The sequence below is a fragment of the Podarcis tiliguerta genome, assembly GCF_965153285.1.
Source record: "Podarcis tiliguerta genome assembly, chromosome: 5".
Taxonomy (NCBI): domain Eukaryota; kingdom Metazoa; phylum Chordata; class Lepidosauria; order Squamata; family Lacertidae; genus Podarcis; species Podarcis tiliguerta.
Window position 1 is genome coordinate 5,149,845 of NC_139538.1, and position 21,148 is coordinate 5,170,992.

The following is a 21,148-nucleotide window of genomic DNA, read 5'->3' on the forward strand; positions in this document are numbered from 1 at the left end:
TTTGCCACCCTGGTGCCCTCCAGGCATTTTGGACTACAACTCCCATCAGCTCCTAACCAGCATGCTGGGAGTTGTAGTCCAGGAGGGCATCAGGCTGAAGATGGCCAAACTAAGGTTTGCTGCATCCGTCACGCAGAACAGCGCTTCTTAAAAGCGGGTCTGCAGCTATTGTTGGACTACAACTCCCATCGTCCATAGCTAGTGGTCAGGGATGATGGGAGTCGTAGTTCGAGAAACACTGACATAGATAGTTGCAAAGGTGTGTGTAAAGTAGAAATTGGTGGGGCCAGTGATGGCAGTGATGCCACCAACCTCGAGAATGGTGGGAAGTAGGAAGACAGACAGGAGGGGGCTGGCTAAGGGCAGACTGAGGTTGGTGGGGCAGTGCCCCCTTTGCTCAAATGGGCCAGCCTTCAATGAATCCTAGAATCGCTGAGTGGGAAGGGCCCCCCGAGGGTCATCTAGACCAACCCACTGTGAAGCCGGAATCCACAGTCCACAGGCTTTGATTCCTGATGTTGTTGTAGCACTGGGCAGCCCCGCCTGCTTGTGGCACATGGCTGTGGGGTGCGGGCAGGAGAAGAAACTTCCCCACTGGTTGGATCCAGTTCCCAGCCCCCGGTGCAATGGCTGTAGAGGTGCCAGGAGATGCTCTAAGCCAACCGGACATTCGCTGGGTCTGCGTGCGAAGGATACAGTAGGCGCCACCCGCATCCAGGGCCCCGTTGGTGGAGATGGCACACACCGACAGAACCGTCAGCCCGATGATGAAATAGGCCACGACGAACATGGCCAGCGACTGGAACAGCCCGGCCTGGCCCACCACAAAGCCTGTCAGGAAGGAGAGAGAAACAGAGGAGGAAATATGGAGGGCGGACGTTACCCCAACTTTCCTGGCCTTCCCCCAGAGTTTTGTTAGGCCACTCCTGCTCCGGAACAAGAGCCCCCAGGCAAGGATCTGAGTGCTAAGGCATCAACCCACCCAGCCAAAAAGAAAACCTGCCTTAAAGGCTTCCCGTGTTCCCTTACCCTCCAAGCAAGTTTTTACCCTCTCAGTAAAGAAGAGGCACAAACCCCTTTCTGGTTTTGGGCAGCCATCCCAGGCTGCTTTAGGATATCGATGGGCTCCTGACAAGCAAATACTTCATCAGAGCCTCATAAATAAGTCCACATAAGTTACTGGCCTGCTTAGGGGCTCAGAGATTGCCAGGATGAGAATGCAGGTTTCTAGTCCCCAAGCGAAACGGGGTTTGAAAGTTCTGTCAAGGGGACTGACAAAGGAATGATCTGCCTCTCCTCTGCCAGCCGGCTTGCTTTCCATGTGGGACACAGAGGAAGGGGCAAAACGACAAAAATAATGGACAACTTTGGTAAAATGGAGTATGACAGAATTACATAAAATATTATGTCTAATAAGAATAATAATAATAATTTATTATTTATACCCTGCCCATCTGGCTGGGTTTCCCCAGCCACTCTGGGCGGCTCCCAATCGAATATTAAAAACCATACAGCGTCAGACATTAAAAACATCCCTCAACAGGACCGCCTTCAGTTGTCTTTTAAAAGTAAAATAGTTGTACTGTACCTAAAACTCCCGATCACCTTGGGTGACCCGGTGACTTGCTAAATACATGGCTCCTTTGTAACCTGCAGACTCCCAATTAGCCAACTAGACCAATTTATGAACGAGTTGTTACAACACAGTAGTGTGAGTCATCTTCACAGCAGCCGGGAAGGCAAGCCGCAGGTTCAAACCTTGCATTCCTCTTCCGCATTCTCCTCATTGTCAACACGCCAAGCGTGGGTGGCGCCCCACAGAGATCCATACGCAGAAACAGGTCCCTGCTCCCTAGGAGCTGACAATCTAAAACGGGCAATGGGACGGCAGTGGGGGAGACGTGGGAAAGGGGGGAGGGAGTTAAAAGGGCACCGAAGTGACCCAATGCAGCTTTATGAACTGCATTATTTTAGTAATCTGGGGGTGTCAGGTTATCTTGCAGACTGGGAAGGGGTTCAGCAACAGGAAACCAAGGGCTGGGCTAAATATTATTTATTATCATTATTCATTCATTCATTTATTAGCCACCCTCCACCCTAAGGTCTCAGGGCGGGTTACAATATGAAAAACAATGTAAAACAACTTGCAAGTGTGAAAATAAGGTTGTATGTAGCCTTGTTAACCACAAAAATCCTTTAACAAAGACATTTTTTTTAAAACACACACACCTGGGATTTTAGGGTGAAGGACAGTAAGAAGAGGTAGAAGAATAGGCCGCCAACACAGTTGCACCAGAATTGGCCTCAGGCGCTCAGATTGCCTTGCCTCAATCAGCAATCTGGCTTCTGAATTCCATGCAGGGATGTCTGTGTTGTGTACGGATGAGACACCGAAGGATGTGTAGAAAACCAAGCCCTGGAGAATTTTATCACCTTGCAGTGCCTTACAGCTCTGTGAATCAAGGGATCTGTCTAAGCGGCAGGCACCCAGGAGGCAGCGTTCCCTGCCCAGAGGCAGCGAGTCAAATGGGAAGGTGCGGTGAATGGAAATGTGCCAGAGGGCAAAAGCTCGGCAGCCGGGAACGAAGGAAGACTCGAGACCTCCGTCCAATTCCCCCTGCAACAGGGGCAGCTAACCGATCCCCTCCACAGTGGGGCAGCGCCCCAATGTTTGCACCAAGGTTAGAAGTTAGCCAGGCACCAGGGTTAGAAGTTAGCCTTGCACCAGGGTTAGATGTTAGCCAGGCACCAGGCGCATTTTGCGACTGGTACGGTTCCGATTGTGACCACGCGGAGATCTCTGGATGCCAGATTGGCAGCTGACATCTCCATCTGGCTGGCCCTTGAGGCTTTCTGAAGCAGGTGAGCCAAAGACCTTATTTACTGCATTAATCTCCCACCTTTTTCTCCAATGGGGTACATGTTTCTCCCCCCTCCTCAATTAATCCCGTACAACAATCCTGCAAGGTAAGTTAAGAGGCTGCGACTGACTCCAAGGTCACACCGTGAGATTCCTGACTGAGTGAGGATTCGAACCCTGATCTCCCAGGTCCTGGTCCAACACTCTCACCACTAAACCACACTGGCTTCCTTCTGCTGTGGGGCAGCTCTATAAATGAAGTAGGTACTGTATTTTTCGCTCTATAAGACGCACCAGATCACAAAACCCACCTAGTTTTTGGAGGAGGAAAACAAGGAAAAAAATATTCTGAATCTCAGAAGCCAGAACAGCAAGAGGGATCACTGCGCAGTGAAAGCAGCAATCCCTCTTGCTGTTCTGGCTTCTGGGATAGCTGCGCAGCCTGCATTCGCTCCATAAGATGCATTTCCCCTTACATTTTAGGAGGGGGAAAGTGAGTCTTATAGAGCAAAAAATACGGTAAATAAATAACTATGGGGAAAGCCAAGTGTCACTTTAAGAAGAATCCGATATGTTTTCCTTGAAGCTGAAATTTGTTTTATTCTGGATTGTTTTGCTTGTTTTCTTTAAAATATAAAGCAGTATAGAAATGAAACCAACAAATAAATAATGCAAAAAAAACAACAACAAAAACCACCTAGATGTTCAACTGTGGTGAACATAACCTTGGTTTAAGGTGCAATTTGGTGATTAGCTTATCTATCTGAGTTTCTAACCCTGGTTTGCACCACCATTCTCCTTCCTGGCTCCAAGGACCGAACACAGGTAAACGTCACCCCAACAACAACCCTTTAAGGTAGGCTTGTCTGAGAGTATGCACCTGGCCCAAGGTCTCCAAGGCAAGCTGGATGCTGCCCAGCTGGAGGTCCACTGATCCTGGCACAACCCTCTTGGCCCACCCGCACCCATGCTGCTGCCAGAACCAGGCCAGAACTGTCCTTTGGCTCGAGAACCCAGCCCAGATCTTTGCGGATCCCAGCTAACAAGCCCTAGCAGCGTCAAACGGCTGTCCGTTTCATGCCGTATCAGAGCCTCCCGGCCTCTGGGGTTTCAGGCGGCTCTTTCTGGAACACTCCCGCCCTTCTCCACGGAACCGTTTAAGCTCTAAAGCGTCGAGGCCTGACTTATTTAGATTTATAAACTCCACCGAGTTCCCTTAAGGCCTCAGAGCTGTAAAGCAAAAACAAGGTATTGATTCAAAAACAAGCCAATTGATTTTTAAATTGAGTACATATATATCTGGCAACAGAGGGAACAGAGGGCAGGCAGCAAGGGGGGTGAATGTGCTGCAAGAGACCTGCAAAAGGGACCCACGGCAATGACACCATCGCAATCTCCATCCACAGCTGCAATGGACTTCTCTAGCTGGGCGCTGCGACAATCCCGTTTTCCAGATTGACGAAATGTTGCTGCTATTCAGCCTTGGGGAATGTGCCTGCCACCACAAAAGAAGAACCACCGTGAGGAAAACATGTGGAAACCCTGTAATTTTTTTTGGGGGGGGGCAGAATTGACCAAGAGACTCGAGGTGAAACCACAAGTTGTGTTTAACAAGCAGAATCAGGGAGGGTTGGTTGGTTTTGGTTTTAAATGCCGATTTTACAACTCTGCAAATTAATTTGCCAATTTTGGAAACCCCATAATAAAAAGAAACAGAGGAAAACCCAAATGAACGCAAACATGTTTTGCTCCTGGATTAAACCCTGTTATCGCGGTGGTTTCCCCATAGGAGTCACTCACGAGTTCTTATCTGCTATCCAGCGACAATTTGTTTATCAAATTGCCATAGTTCAGTATAATAATACAGTTCTACCTTGGTTCTTGAACACCTTGGTACTTGGACGTTTTGGCTCCCGAAAACCAAAAACTAGGAAGTAAGTGTTCCGGTTTTTGAATGTTTTTTGGAAGTCTGACGTGGCTTCCAATTGAGTGCAGGAAGCTCCTGCAGCCAATCGGAAGCCGCGCCTTGGTTTTTGAACAGTTTCGGGAATCGAACGGACTCCTGGAATGGATTTAAGTTCAAGAACCAAGGTACGACTGTAATAATATCCTTGTAAAAAAGATGGCACCTAGACATTCTTTTGTAGCAACTGTAAGCTAGGTTTAAGGTGCCATTAAGTGATTAAAAAAACGAAGATCATGGCCACTGGGCCCATCACCTCCTGGCAAATAGAAGGGGAAGAAATGGAAGCAGTGAGAGATTTTACTTTCTTGGGCTCCATGATCACTGCAGATGGTGACAGCAGCCACAAAATTAAAAGACGCCTGCTCCTTGGGAGAAAGGCGATGGCAAACCTAGACAGCATCTTAAAAAGCAGAGACATCACCTTGCCAACAAAGGTCCGTATCGTTAAAGCTATGGTTTTCCCAGTAGTGATGTATGGAAGTGAGAGCTGGACCATAAAGAAGGCTGATCGCCGAAGAATTGATGCTTTTGAATTATGGTGCTGGAGGAGACTCTTGAGAGTCCCATGGACTGCAAGAAGATCAAACCTATCCATTCTGAAGGAAATCAGCCCTGAGTGCTCACTGGAAGGACAGATCATGAAGCTGAGGCTCCAATACTTTGGCCACTTCATGAGAAGAGAAGACTCACTGGAAAAGACCCTGATGTTGGGAAAGATGGAGGGCACAAGGAGAAGGGGACGACAGAGGACGAGATGGTTGGATGGTGTTCTGGAAGCTACCAGCATGAGTTTGACCAAACTGCGGGAGGCAATGGAAGACAGGAGTGCCCGGCGTGCTCTGGTCCAGGAGGTCACGAAACGACTAAACGACTAAACAACAAAGTGATTAACGTATATATCTGAGTTTTTAACACTGGGAGAAGATAGGGTCACGGGGCTGACCAGGAGAGCCTGTTCTGGCACCACACATCACCTTTGACAAGTTTCCGGATCAATTCTGTGCAGAAATCCTGCAAAGGGGAAGAACGTTGTGAATCTCCGCATGGGCTCAGCTGGCACTGGGCAAACACGCAGACCAGGAAGTGGTGCCTTTGCCCTTGCAACCGCAGGCTGTGTGTTGTATGTGTTTGTGGAGGGGGGTGTTACTCAGCCACCCTGCCCTGACAGCCCGAGATTTCCAGAAAACCTCAACAGCAGAGCGAAAGGAAGCCAGTCAGCGCCGGGTAAAGAAATCAAGCCACTTCTTCCAGAGCTGGGGGGGGGGGGAATTCCAAGCTGTCTCCACCCTGGGATTTTCACGCTTTCGATTTCTCTTTGGTTTGTTAGTTTTTTTAAAAAAGAAGAAGAAGAAGAAAGAGGACTTTCATAAGATCACAGAGTTATTTGAGAACGGAGGCAGCCCTGTCATAAGGCAACTTGACGAAGCTGCCAGAAGGGAGATTTGGGTCTCCTGTAACAGCAGCAAAGTGGACTATTTAGATGAGTAGGCAAACTAAGGCCTGGGGGGGGGGGCCAGATCCAGCCCAATCGCCTTCTCAATCCGGCCCGTGGACAGTCTGGGAATCAGCATGTTTTTACATGAGTAGAATGTGTCCTTTTATTTAAAATGCATTTCTGGGTTATTTGAGGGACCTACTTGGTGTTTTTACATGAGTAGAATGTGTCCTTTTATTTAAAATGCATCTCTGGGTTATTTGTGGGGCATAGGAATTCGTTCATTATTTTTTTCCAAAATATAGTCTGCCCCCCAAAATCTGAGGGACAGTGGACCAGCCCCCTGCTAAAAAAAGTTTGCTGACCCCTGATTTAGACCCATCCATGTGTCTCACCTGACAGGGAAGTTCTGCTGAGCAAGACCCACTCATTTCAAGGGAGCTTGTGCAAGGGAACTTCCCAGTTATCAGCGGGGAGCGGGGGGGACTAACTGGAATTTCCACTGCAAGCACCGAAACGCCTGGGATCGTTTCCCCATCCTAGACCACGTATAAGTCTCTGCCGTGTCCCACAAAATCACTAACACAAAATAAAAGTCCACCTTAAGTCTCCAAACGGTAATTAGTTTATCGGCAGAACAAATCTCTTTATTCATGCCTCCTGATGCAAACAATGTGAAGGAATCAAGTGAGGTAGTTTTCTTTTTGTTTTGTTTTTTTATTAAAGATTTTCTTGATTTACAAGGATTCGACCACTTCAGCCCACAGGTGGGAGATGGGGTTTTTTTTGCAAAGGCTCCCGTTTTCCGGGAAAGAAAACACCTGCAGGTAGAAATCTAGCATGGCAGGGAACAAGCCAGGCAAGAACACTTTTCCTTAACGTACTCTGAAGTGCCACATCCCTATCGCTGCGATGATCATAGGATGAGGATAAAATGGAGAGACAAGCAGAAAACTCTCGACTTCTCCATGGCCAAAATGTAGCCTATGCTGTACAAAGAGTCACTCCTGTGGCTCCACCCACTTTGGCCTCTAGCCACGCCCCTGACTGGCATGTGGCCCCCACAAGTGGAAATGTGGCCCTTCGGATGAAAAGGGATTTCCCTGCTCCAGTTTTGAACATGACAAATGCCAGAGCACAGCTATCCCTCCCTAGGTACCTCCCATTGTTTCCCAGATCTTTTATTTAAAGTAATATTTATTGCTTGAAGAAGCGGAGGATCCATGCTGAAGCCATGCACATGAAAACTGCCTTTGGTCTAATTAATCCTGAATCAAGGGCACCACTGGTGTCACAGGCCCTGGCTAAGGCAGCCTCCCTTCCAAGGAAAGGCTTTTCCCGCCCCCAAGCTGTATATTCTGTCCCACAACGGAGACTGGAGTTGGTGCTACTTGCAACTCAAGGGAGGAAAAGGTTTCTGCAGGCAGATTTTGCAAGAGGGATGACCCTGGTTGACCCCAGGCTGCTTCTGGGGGAAGTTAAAAGCGATCCAGAAAGGATGAGCAGAGAAAATGGATTTGAGCCTTGCGGAGCTCGTGGGCTGTAGACACAGCTTTAAACTGTCCCCAGCTGCCCTGAGCAAATCTGTGGAGGGTGTGCCCCCCCCCCACGCCACGCCAACCACGCGGACCTGGCAAAGCGGGCTGCCCAATTTGTTCCTCCCTTGGGAGAGGAAATTTGGGCTCGGACTCTGCCCTCTGCTCAGAGCCGGCTCTCGCTGCAAACAGAGAGGATCCCAGGATAATGAGCGGATCCTGAGTCATAAGGAAGATCAGGACAGTTCTGAAAGAACCCTGTGTCCTGTTTTCCCCCACGGGGTTCAGATCTAAATATTTGAGAATGCCTGCAAGGGAACTCAGGGTGTAACTGCACTGCATTCCTGGCCTTTGTTAAGGCTGGCATATACTATCAGGCTGCACAGATCCCGGATTAATTTCTACAGTATCCTATTAGTATTAGTTTCTCCTTGATTAAGGTTGCGGTCCCATAGACACTTGCCCAAAGTATATTCCCACCAAATTCAATGGAACTGCAGTCTTTTTTATACACATAAAAAAGGACAGTCTGAGCCTGTTAGAACATGCAGGAAACTGGGGGGTGGGGGGGAATCCATTATTCAAAATGAACAACTTTTTGCAGACTTGTATAAGGGATATAGGAAGTGGTGCAGGAAATTGAGCTTTTCTTGGAATAGAATCTGTTTTACCTTCACCACAATTAACACACACACACACACACACACACAAATTGTTATCTTCAGGCTCTTTCCTCTGCATTCTGTTTATTTTGCTTTCTGGTCCTGCACAGTCCTCCCTCAACCAGCAGCTGTTGTTGTTGTTGTTTTTAAAAAAACAATAAGCTTAATTAGAATAATAATTAACACAATGTCGCTGTAAGGTTTAAAACTTAGCTGGAGAACAAAAAATTGGCAAGAGAGAAGCTTTCTACTTCAATAGGGTGGGGTGGGGCGCGGGGGGGGGGAGAGAGAACTGTGGAAGGCACTGAAATCACAACTGGTTGCCACAGCTGACGTTTTCATATGGACTAGAAACTTGATTTGCTTAGGAAAGCCGATGCTCCAGATTCTGTGCCCAATCCCAAACTGAAGACTGCTTGCACACAGGGGGGACGACAGAACTGTAGAGAATATCAGAGACTGCAGTAACCGTGTGTTGAAAAAGCAGAATTGAAGTGTTTCAATGAGCGATGAAGAGGAGGAAGCCAGATCTCAATCCGAAAGTACTTCTAAACCAAATGCAACGAAGAGCAAAACTACCAAGCCGAATCTGTGGGAACTGAAAGGCTTTGAGTCCAAAGTCCTTACCCACAACTTCAAATCCCCAGTCTGCCCCACGCAAATCAGACAGGTCAAAAGTCAAAATCTTAGCAACATAGAACGGTTGAATTGGAAGCTACCCCAAGGCTCATCTAGTCCAACCCCCTGCAATGCAGGAATCTTTTGCCCCTTGAACCCATGACCCTGCGATTAAGAGTCTCATACCCTACTGACTAAGCCTAAGTGGGTATTTGCAAAAAAAGACTGTTCAGATTACTCAGGCAAGCGAGGCAAGCCAAATGTGGGCAGTCTGCCTCCAGGACAAAGAGCCTACATTTCAAACAATGGAGCAGCTTACAAATAGACTTATATTTCAAATGAATTCAAAACCATCTGCCTTGTTTTGAATCCTGCACTAGCACTTCTTCAGAGGAGAGCTGGAGCATCTGCTCTGCACGAAGAAGGTCCCAATCCACAGTATCTCAGGTAGGACTGGGAGAGACTCCTTCCTGAAAACCCAGAGAGATGCTGCCAGCCAGAGTGGACAATACTGAGGTAGGTGGACCAAGTCTGATTCAGTATAAGGCAGCTTCTCACACTGGGGAGAGAAAGGCTGAAGACTGAACACGGGAGATCGCTTAGTGAAGGAGGGAAAAACGTGATCCAACGTCTTCCTTTCTCCCGCCTAATATATGCTTCCATTTGCCTGCCTGATTGCTTTCTCATGGGCAGCCATTTGTCGTAAAAAAATAAATGTGACCTGAGTAAAGCAGATACTCCATCTGTTGCCGTCTAGGATGGGCACACGGCAAGAGACTCCGAAATACTGCCTGCCCCTCCAAAGAGAGAGGGAGGCCAGCAACGCTTCAATCATTTGTATCTCACTTAACAGAAATAAATCTGAAATCTTTTGAAACATGCAAACAACATCAAACCGATTTAAGTGCTAACTGTTGGTGACGGTTGCTGCATCTAGATTTAGAGTCCCGTCAGACACACAGATGTGCAGACTTCATGCTTTGGCGCAAACATTTTGAACTCTGGAAGACACACACACACATTTTAACAAGAGCCATTTCGATCTAGCCCCGCTGCAATGCTTCCGTTGCTCTGAGCATGCGACATATAATCGAAAATGTATTTTGAAACAGACACATATCCTCACTGCCACCATTTTGGCAACTTTGTGCCTCCCAACTTAGAGGACTCCCCAAGGCCAGGAAAGCCTCAGCCAAATCGAACCAGAAAGTCTTTTGAAGAAGCCACAAGACTATTGCTTCAACTGCCAACAGATTAACTGGAAGTCATTTCTGCAATTCTGCGCTCGGGTTTGGAGGGAGAAATCTTCCACATTCTCCAGGTGGTGGGATGTATGTAGATCAGGTCTATGCCAGACACTCTCTCTACAAGTGCCCCCACCCACCCCTTGCTTTCCAGAGTTGGGCTCTTGAAGCTGGGTTACTTTTGGGTGCTACTGCACCCATAGAGTTGGAAGGGTAATCCAGTCCAAGCCCATGCAATGCAGGAATGCACCAGTAATGAGAGATGCGGACCCTGGGGATGGGGCAGGGTCTGTTCTGGGGCTGTCAACAGGATCCTAGCCATGCTGATCTCAAACACTGGACCTGCTTGAGAGAGATGTATGGAGGCCAGATCCACCAATGGGCATTAGCCGTGCTGGCTAAATGGAACCTCCACATATAGAGGCAATGTATCTCACAATAAGGGACGCGGGTGGCGCTGTCGTCTAAACTACAGAGCCTAGGACTTGCTGATCAGAAGTTCGGCGGTTCGAATTCCCATGACGGGGTGAGCTCCCGTTGCTCGGTCCCTGCTCCTGCCAACCTAGCAGTTCGAAAGCACGTCAAAGTGCAAGTAGATAAATAGGTACCGCTCTGGCGGGAAGGTAAATGGCGTTCCCGTGCGCTGCTCTGGTTCGCCAGAAGCGGCTTAGAAGTGGCCACATAACCCGGAAGCTGTCTGCAGACAAACGCCGGCTCCCTCAACCTATAGAGCGAGATGAGTGCCGCAACCCCAGAGTCAGTCACGACTGGACCTAACGGTCAGGGGTCCCTTTACCCTTTCTCTCTCAATAGCTGCTGCATGGGGAAACTCAGCAAGGAAGGGCTGTTGCCGTGGTCTTCCCAAAACATCTGGCTGGCCCCTGGAGACACAAGATGCTGGACTGGACAGATTTTTGTGTGCCTATGAGACGGTGCCTTAATCCAGTTGTGGTTCCAGCCCAGAACTTACAAACCACATCACCTCTCGCACGGCCACCCTGCACACTTAATTAACACCACGTTGCAGCCTGAGTGCTCCATTACAGCTGCAGAAAGGTATTAATCAAGACACAAGGGGATATAACGACTGGAGTGACCCCGGCTGGCCCAAAGCCCAAGAAGAGCGAAGGCTTATTACGGCCAGCACTTACAGGCTCGCTTCCTTCATTTTCCCAGCTGCCACAACCATTTCTGAGAGAAAGCACTTTGCGATCGAACATCAGGGTGTGTTGGGGTGGGGGGGAGCAGGGACGTTTGCTTCCGCTCAAGCAGACCGAAGAAGCAGGTCGCAGCAAGAGGGGAGAATTGTCGAGTTGGAAGGGATCTCAAAGGACATCTAGTCCAACCCCCTGCAATGCTGGAAAAATAGCTAATAATAATAATAATAATAATAATTTTATTTATGCCCCACCCTCCCCAGCCAAGACTGGGCTCAGGGCAGCTAACACCCAATATAAAACGATTGACCGAAATACAACTTAAAAAACAAGATTAAAATACAACATTAAAACATCAAAACATTAAAATGCAGCCTCCTTTTAGTGGAAACACAAATCAAAAACTTTTTGGGGGATAAAAACGTCAAGTCTTCACCAAGGCCAACTATCCAGACTAGTCCTATGTGGGCCAGAAAAAAGCCAAGGAAGTCCCCAAATAGGAGTTCCATCACAGGAGGAGAAAGGAAAAAAGAATGAGGGGAAGGGGATCAAGTTGATTCCAAGCCAAAGGCCAGGTGGAACAACTCTGTCTTACAGGCCCTGTGGAAAGAAATCAGATCCTGCAGGGCCCTGGTCTCATGAGACAGAGCGTTCCACTAGGCCGGGGCCAGTGTTGAAAAGGCCCTGGCTCTGGTTGAGGCTAATCTGACTTCCTTAGGGCCCGGGACCTCGAGGGTGTTGCTGTTTATGGACCTTATGGTCCTCCGTGGGGCATACCGGGAGAGGCGGTCCCATAGGTACGAGGGTCCTAGGCCATGAAGGGCTTTAAAGGTCTGCTGCCTTGTGGAATATCTTTGGAAGAAGAAAAGGCTAAGGAGTATATCAGAGCTATCCAAACTGCACGTCATGCCACGTTACTGTGTCGGCTGCAGTGTGAACGCTCCCCAAGTTCCTCCCGGGGCTGGGAAGGAATTAGTTTAACCTCCGGTTTGCTAGTAAAACTGAATTACTATGTCGTGCGAAAGAAGAATGGCAGAAAAAATTAATGGATTATGCAGAACTGGACAATCACAGAAGATTGGAAGAAGTATATGAACTATTTGAAGAGCAATTGTAAACAACAAATTATGCTAGTAGGACTGCAAGAAGTTTTGTAAAGAGAAATATATGAAACATTACAAAGTAGAAAAAGAATAGAGGTAACAGTTATGAGAGTTAAATGTAATAGGGAAAGTAAGAAATGTATACTAAGAGATTAGATTGGAAAATTTTCAGATGAGATTGAGGGAAGTAAAAAACTTGTATAAGATGTAAAAGCATGTTTAATTACTGTTGAAAATGACATGTTAAAAAACTAATAAAAATTTATATCTATATAAAAAAAGAATTACTGTGTCGTGAAATGACACGTGTCTAAAAAGTGTGCCACCGACATAAAAAGTTTGGAAAACTCTGGAGTAAACCATACACAAATCTGGAGTGAAGTCCCTAAGATGGTTGAATAGCTCCTTGGACGGCTCTCTCCGGCAACTCCTGCAGCCAAGCTGGTGCCAAATGTCTTGCTTTCCTTTGGACCCCATCAGGGAGGCCGAGGGGGGGGTCTTGTCGTCTGGGCAGCCCAGGATCTCCAGACACATAGCTCAGGTTTGCACCATGGAGACGTATGCTTCAATGCTGCTTATGCAGCAGTTTGACTTTGCCCCCAAAGGCACACTCCATTGTCTCTCAAGACAGACGGATGCCAACGACAGGCTGCCTATTCTCTCCCAAGTCCAATTCAAGCTGCTGGGTAAAGGCCCAAAGCCCATCCGTCCCCAACGTGGTGCCCTCCAAATGTTTTGGACTACAACATCTCCATCAATCCCAGCCTGGTTCCTTGCAGGCGCTTCAAATTCGCAGCAGGTGGGTAGGCCAATGAGTAGTATTTCTAGCCCAGAACAGAGGCGGGCATTTGGAAGGGATTAGGTAGCCATTACTGCAATAACATGAGTGTGGCAAGTTCATAAGAGGCGGCAGCCTTGGATTGTACGGCGACCAAAGGAGAGACCAAAGCAGAGGTGCTGCTGTTTGTAAGGGTTTTGGAAGAGGAAGGTAGAAGTTAACTGCTAAAAGCGTGAGAGTATTAACAGAAGAGAGGTCTTTGTGGGGCAAAGACCACTAGTGCAGATAGTATGAGGGTCAAATGTGGTGATCAGGAACCCTGGAGTGACACTGTATTCCAGGCGCCCTATCAGAAAAAATGCTCTAGGGAGTAAGGCTAGAGGGTGCAAGTCAGGCTTTAAAGAGTGGATATGGGTCTTGTACAGGAGTCAGCAACCTTTTTAAGGCCTGTGGGCCGGTCCACCGTCCCTCAGACCATGTGGTGGGCTGGACTATATTTTGGAGAAAAAAATGAACGAATTCCTATGCCCCACAATAACCCAGAGATGCATTTTAAATAAAAGGACACATTCTACTCATGTAAAAACAAGCTGATTTCCGAACCATCCACGGGCCGAACTGAGATGGCGATTGGGCCGCATCCGGCCCCCGGGCCTTAGGTTGCCCACCCCTGGTCTTGCAGGACAGTGATTCTCAGAGGGTGTGGCAGGAGAGGGTGGCAAGTGTGGTGGGAAGATTCAAGGGCCATCAAATAAACATTTAAAGACTTCAGTGTGGCGTTGTATACTACAGTACGACAATATCTTTTTTATTTGCCAAATATGGGTAGAGATCTTTCCAAAAGGAGAGCAAGAACATCAAGTGATTCGGAGGAAAACCAGACAAAAGAAAGGCTTCTTTGTGTTCATGGGATGGTGAGAGTTGCCAGCAAAAGCAAGCTCATGCCTCTCACTGACTTTCTATGCATCCTTAAGGTACATAAGACTTTATATTTTGGAAATGATTTATGCTCTTACATGGCTGCATTGTTTTATACTTTCTGGATGTCCTGTGATCATAAGGTAAAGGACCCATGGACGGTTAAGTCCAGTCAAAGGCGACTATGGAGTGCAGCGCTCATCTCACTTTCGGGCCAAAGGAGCTGGCGTTTGTCCACAGACAGCTTTCTGGGTCATGTGGCCAGCATAACTAAACCACTTCTGGCGCAAGGGAACACTGTGACAAGAGCCAGAGCGCATGGAAATGCCATTTACCTTCTCCGCCACAGCGGTACCTATTTATCTACTTGCACTGGTATGCTTTCAAACTGATAGGTTGGCAGAAGCTGGGACAGAGCAACGGGAGATCACTCCGTTGCGGGGATTCGAACCGCCAACTTTTCGATCGGCAAGCCCAAGAGGCTCAGTGGTTTAGACCACAGTGCCACCCGCGTCCCTTACTTTACCTGTGATCATATTATAAATAGTTGTGTTCTACATTTACACTGCCACAAGTTGTTGCTTCGGCCCAGTATACCCGAAGGAGCGTCTCCACCCCCATCATTCACTGAGTTCCAGCTCCGAGGGCCTTCTGGTGGTTCCCTCACTGCGAGAAGTGAGGTTACAGGGAACCAGGCAGAGGGCGCCTGCCCTGTAGAACACCATCCCATCAGATGTCAAGGAAATAAACAACTATCTGACTTTTAGAAGACCTCTGAAGGCAGCCCTGTTTAGGGAAGTTTCTTATGTCTTATCACTTTTTATTATTATTATCCTTAATTCTGTTGGGAGCCGCCCAGAGTAGCTGGGGAAACCCAGTCGGATGGGCAGGGTATAAATAATAAATTATTATTATTATTATTATCCAATGTGTTTCTTATCAATGAAAAATTCAGGGTGGCACAAGGAAGTCTTTATCAAGAAAGTGTGGCTCAGAGAAAAATGTTTGAGAACCACTTCCATAGGGTGTTAAGGAAGCTAAGCTGGCATTTGGTGGGGTAAGTTGCCAGGCTAGTTAAAAGGCCCCATAGTAGGGCACTGATGTGCTGGGTTAGTGTAGGAGTTAGGACCTTATGAGGACTTATAACACTTGGTTAATTATAAGGTGCTGTTGGGCAGGGTGCCCCGAAGCCAAGAGGAAGTCAGCAGACAGTCACTAGGATTTAATTCTCACTGCAGGAGTCAGCTCTGATCTGTTCCACTCCAGGCATCAGAGTTGTTGGCAGGGAAGCAACATGACCAAAAGCAGCTCCATACATAAACGATAACCCCTGCCCATAGAAACCCAGGATCACAGGGAGAAGGGTTCTAGCCGGCATTGCTCCCTGAGATGCTAGCTTTTTATGAACAGGGGGCGTATTTTGATATATTTGGATAACATACGATGAGGAACATCTATAGAAGCCCTCACCTGGACACAGGATCATTGCCTCAGGGAGAACCTGGCTTAAACAGGAAGGACAACAAGTTCAGGGGAAGAGGCGGCAACCTCCGCACAGACTGAGCTTTAAAACAGATGTGAAACAATATTTGTCATGTTTATGTGGGCGCCAAGAGAGCCTTCATCTCAAGGCATCTTCTCACCAGCAGCAGTGAATACTGTGGCCTAGGATATTACTGGACTCACATCAGTCCTGGAGGGTCCCACTTGTCCAGTCCCTGCTGCACAACACCCCTGCAAAGTAGGCTGGCACTGTTTCCTTGCCACCCCAAGGCAAGTTTCCAGCGAGGGACTGGAGATCCCTGGCTCACCTAACGCCTACAGCGGCAACTATGAGGCTTGAACCAAAGCGCTGCTCCCTCCCCTGGTTCTCCAGCTCTGAGAGCCAGGTTTCCTGAGCATAGGCAAAGTGCGAGCGCTTCCCCGCCGCCTCCAAACTGAGCTTTTCGGGCCTGGCGGCTTCTTAAGACGCGATACGGTCTCCGCCACGCGCGCTCAACTCGGTTTTCGAACTAAATAATAAAAGTAACAATACTAATAGCAAGACTAAGCCAGATTCCTCCAGCCACGCTGCGAAAGCCCCACTCACCGAGGCGCAGGAAAAGCACCACGCTGAACATGGAGAGCAGCGTGGGCACGACGACGCCCAGGAAGGTGGGCAGCTTGCGCGCCCCGGCGGCCCTGGCCGCGGACGGCTCCGCTTCCACCGAGACGCTGCTGCACAGCCGGTAATTCAGCAGCGGGCTCCGCTCCGACGGCCCGCCGGAGCCTCTCGCGGGCCGGGGCATGGTCGCGGCTCGCTCCGACGGCGCTGTGGCGCGCGGGACCCGACGGGACGGGACTACGGCGGCCAGCCCCGCCGCCGGCACCTCCAGGGCGCAAACCGGCCCGCCCCGACGCGCCGCCCCCGGCACCGCCCCGATCCCCGCCTCCTGCCTTGACGGGCCGGAGCGAGCTCGGGCTGGGCTCCTTCTGCTGGGGAAAACAGGAGGGGAGCGGGGAGCGGCTTACTCGGGAGTAAAAGGTCCCTCCCGAAAGCGGAGCTGCTTGCCTAGCGCGGAGGAGGCAGAGGGAAGCCGCCGCCCGAGCCACCTCCACGTGCACGCACGCACGCACGCAGGTCTACTCGGGAGTAAGGGGTTCCGCGAGAGCCGGAGGGTTTCTGCTCCGGATCGAGTTCAACAACCCCCCGCGCTCAGTTTTGGATGGGTCGACTTACTCGCGTGCAAAAGCGCATGATGGGGACTTTCGCTCCTTGCACAGTCCGCGCTTAAGGGCAAAGTCCTAACAGCAGCCCGAGCCTGTGCGTGTTTACTGGGAAGGAAATTCCACAAATTAGGCACGTGTGTGACTTCCGAGTAAACCTGCACAGGATCCGGCGGCCTGGCTCCAGAACTCTGTAGCATCGGAATCGGTGCCGGGGCTTACTTCCGAGTAAACAGGCGTAGCATTGATCTGCAGCAAAGGTGTTCAACCTTTCCCGCTGGACACGTGTTCAACGTGACATTTAAGGCTTTCCCGGAAGTCATCGCATTTAAATAATCGGAAGCGCACGACGGTGAAAATGGAGATGGGAGCTTTGACCCATTTCTGCACCTGCATGATATACATTTACCTGGAAGGGCAGGGATCCCATCTCCGCTCAGGAAGGAGGCCTGGACGAGTCACTCTCCTTTGGCCTCGCCTACCTCACAGGGTTGTTGTGGAGGATAAACTGGAGAGGCCAACTCTGAAAAGGAAAGGTGGGATGTTGTTGTCGTTTAGTCGTGTCCGACTCTTCGTGACCCCCTGGACCAGAGCACGCCAGGCACTCCTGTCTTCCACTGCCTCCCGCAGTTTGGTCAGACTCATGCTGGTAGCTTCGAGAACACTGTCCAACCATCTGGTCCTCTGTTGTCCCCTTCTCCTTGTGCCCTCCATCTTTCCCAACATCAGGGTCTTTTCCAGGGAGTCTTCTCTTCTCATGAGGTGGCCAAAGTCTTGGAGCCTCAGCTTCAGGATCTGTCCTTCCAGTGAGCACTCAGGGCTGATTGCCTTCAGAATGGAAAGGTGGGATAGGAATGTCATAATAAAGTAATGCAAAGCATGCGTTTTGGAAAGCAGGTGGCATTAGATTCAGGGGGATTCTTTTGCTGAGATTCCTGCATTGCAGGGGTTGGACTAGATGACCCTTGGGTTTCCTAGCAACTGTACGATTCCCTGTGATTTCTGTCGGAGTATGCATACTTATGTCTAGGTTTTTAAGAATGGGTCTCTTTTGCTTTGGCCTTTCCCTGGGCCACATAGAAGCTCAACAGATGTGCTGCTACCTTAAGCCTCACCTGTTGAATTCCCACCTGTCACAGAGACGTTAAATGCAGCCAAAACAAAATCTTAAATCAGACTTCCTCAATCTTGGCCCTCCAGATGTTTTGAGACTGCAATTCCCATCATCCCTGACCACTGGTCCTGCTAGCTAGGGATCATGGGAGTTGTAGGTCAAAAACATCTGTAGGGCCGAGATTGAGGAAGCCTGCCTTAAATTGTACACTTAGGAGGGCAGGTTTGGCTCGTTTCATTATTTGTAACCTGCTTTTTTGTCAGAACAAAGTGGCTTACCAAAGAAACCCAGAGCGGAACAAAACGTAGCAGCACATTCAGAACGCTGAAAACAGCCGCTATGGGAAGAGTGTTGGGAAGCCCTTTTTGAACCTGAGGGCCACAGTTCCCTTCTAAGTCACTTTTTGATGGCCATATGCCAGCCCTAAGTGCTGGAGCCACAGACAAAAGGGGGTGCAGCAAGAAACACAAGTGTCACCTTCGTGAAGTACATCCACACATCCCTCTCTTTGCTCCCTCCTGAAAAGCAAGAGGCAGAAAAGTCGAAGGACAAATTGCAAGTCAGGTAAAGAGATGCAAAACAGTGTGGCCTGGTGAGGGAGCTGAGGACCAAACTGGGGGGGGGGTCACATCTGGCCTCAGAGACTGAAGACACCCCCCCATCCCTGAGTTACAGCATCAAAACGACAGAGAGAAGGGAAAGGGGGAAAATATAAGCAGTGAGTGAGTCGTAAAGGTAAAGGTACCCCTGCCCGTACGGGCCAGTCTTGACAGACTCTAGGGTTGTGCGCCCATCTCACTCAAAGAGGCCCAGGGCCGGCGCTGTCCGAAGACACTTCCGGGTCACGTGGCCAGCGTGACATCGCTGCTCTGGCGAGCCAGAGCCGCACACGGAAACGCTGTTTACCTTCCTGCTAGTAAGCGGTCCCTATTTATCTACTTGCACCCAGGGGTGCTTTCGAACTGCTAGGTTGGCAGGCACTGGGACCGAACAACGGGAGCGCACCCCACTGCGGGGATTCGAACCGCCGACCTTTTGATCGGCAAGCCCTAGGCACTGAGGCTTTAACCCACAGCGCCACCCGCGTCATAGGATCAGAGAATTGTGGAGTTGGAAAGGGACTCCGAGGGTCAACTAGTCCAACCCCCATTGTTGGTCATCCCCAAAGTAGACCCGCTGAAATAAAGCCCATGGGTTTCAGGGAGTCTTAACTACCGTAAATTGGATATGACTCAGGAACTCACAGTTGCAAACTTTTCAAGCAGCTCTTGATAGCAGCCGCTCCTCCTGCTAAGCCCCTGCTAGCCTGTCCATTTTCATTAAGAGCGGAGGCAGATGTAGGTGACGTTTTTATTTTCTTCAAAAGGGAGGGAGATCGGCCATGCTGTGCTTCTTTCCCCCAGCAGTCGCAGCTGCAGCCTGAAACCTGCCCACCGCGGCCACCTACGCTTCCATTTTAAGACTTGTGGTTAGACCAGATTTTGCCTTCCTTCCCACGTTGCGTGAGGTCTAGCGGCTGTAACGAAGAATTCTGGAGAAAACGGAAGCTTGCTCACTCTTTTTGTGGCATTTCAGTTGGTTCTAGCAAAACTGGATTTTTCTTCTCGCGGAATCAGAACCCTAACAGTTAGAAGGGACCCCCAAGGTCATCCAGACCAACCCCATAAAATGCAGAAATCACAGCTAAATAATTTGGGACCAATATGGATTCCTTCTCTCTCTTTCTTTCTCTCTCTCTCTCTCTCTCTCTCTCTCTACTCCCTTTACCTATTGTGCTTTTCTGCACTGACTCACCTAGCTTATTTTCCTCCCATTCCGTTTTCCTTTCCCAGGAAGCCCCCCACCCCACTTGATTTAAGAAGCTCTTGCAGCCAAGCGCACCTCCCCAGCCACTTGGAGAAATCCGAGACATAAAATAGAAAAGCAATTAAAGCGGTAATAAAAGCAGAGAATAAAACTGGAAATTAAACTCGGTGTCTGCAAAAGGCAGAAGAGGAGCAGCTCCCTGGCTATTGAGAAGTATCCCCATGAATTCTCCCTGGAGGATTGGTGGCCATCATTACAGGGGTGGTGGGTAAGGGGCTTTTTACAGGCTTTGAATGGTTTAAGTCCAGCCTTCAAGGAACTCGGCTGCGTCAGTTCTGCATAGGTAGCCTCCCTCGTAGTTCAGGAAATAAAATTGGGGTTTTTTTGGTGAGGGGAATTATATTCAGAGCATAGGAAGATCAGGTCAAAAGCTCATGCGATCCAACAACTGGCTCAGAAGCCCCAGAAAAATCACAAGGAGAGTATGAAGGCAACATGCTCACAAGGAGCATGTAGGCTCTCTCTTGTTCATTGCAGCAAGGTAAAAGGTAAAGGTACCCCTGCCCGTACGGGCCAGTCTTGACAGACTCTAGGGTTGTGCGCCCATCTCACTCAAAGAGGCCGGGGGCCAGCGCTGTCCGGAGACACTTCCGGGTCACGTGGCCAGCGTGACAAAGCCGCATCTGGCGAGCCAGAGCCGCACACGGAAACGCTGTTTACCTTCCCGCTAGTAAGCGGTCCCTATTTATCTACTTGCACCCGGGAGTCCTTTCGAACTGCTAGGTTGGCAGGTGCTGGGACTGAACAGTGGGAGTGCACCCCACCGCGGGGATTCGAACCGCCGACCTTTCGATCGGCAAGCCCTAGATGCTGAGGCTTTAACCCACAGCACCACCTGCAGCAAGGTAGACTGCGTCCAAACATGGAGGTGCCACTTTGGTGGCAAGTCACACAGAGCTGCTTTCCCGGAGTTGATCAAACTATACAGGCAGTGTGGATGCCAACGTTTCAAGCGAGTGCTGCAGCTGTGTCTTTAAAAGCAGCTGTTGTGTAGACAGCTACACACAGTCTACAAGCTCCAGCTTCTGATTTCTGTCCCCCAGTGGGTCTCTCCCTCCTTTCTCCAGCCAGCATTACGTGACCACTAAGCATGTTCAGTCTCCACTCGGACCATGTAAGGATGGGAATTTCGCTAATACAGTAGTGTCACGTGCCAGGGTGGCCTCGTGGTTAGCGCATCAGACTA

General features: G+C 49.3%; 1 protein-coding gene across 2 annotated transcripts in view; it reads right to left on the reverse strand.

The window, feature by feature from the left end:
* The window catches only part of LOC310678285 (solute carrier family 12 member 9-like), a 101,876-nt gene extending 84,560 nt beyond the window's left edge, over positions 1 to 17,316 (reverse strand). The window contains exons 1-2 of one of the 2 annotated variants that reach the window (XM_083442040.1): positions 16,996 to 17,316; positions 697 to 831 (exon numbers count right to left, since the gene is read on the reverse strand). In XM_083442040.1, the coding sequence (XP_083298166.1) occupies positions 697 to 831; positions 16,996 to 17,182 (322 nt within the window). In that variant the 5' untranslated portion in view covers positions 17,183 to 17,316. Of the gene's footprint in view, positions 1 to 696; positions 832 to 16,365; positions 16,674 to 16,995 lie in introns of those variants that run through there. The other variant, XM_083442039.1, reaches the window with a different exon arrangement.
* Positions 17,317 to 21,148: the final 3,832 nt, after the last annotated feature.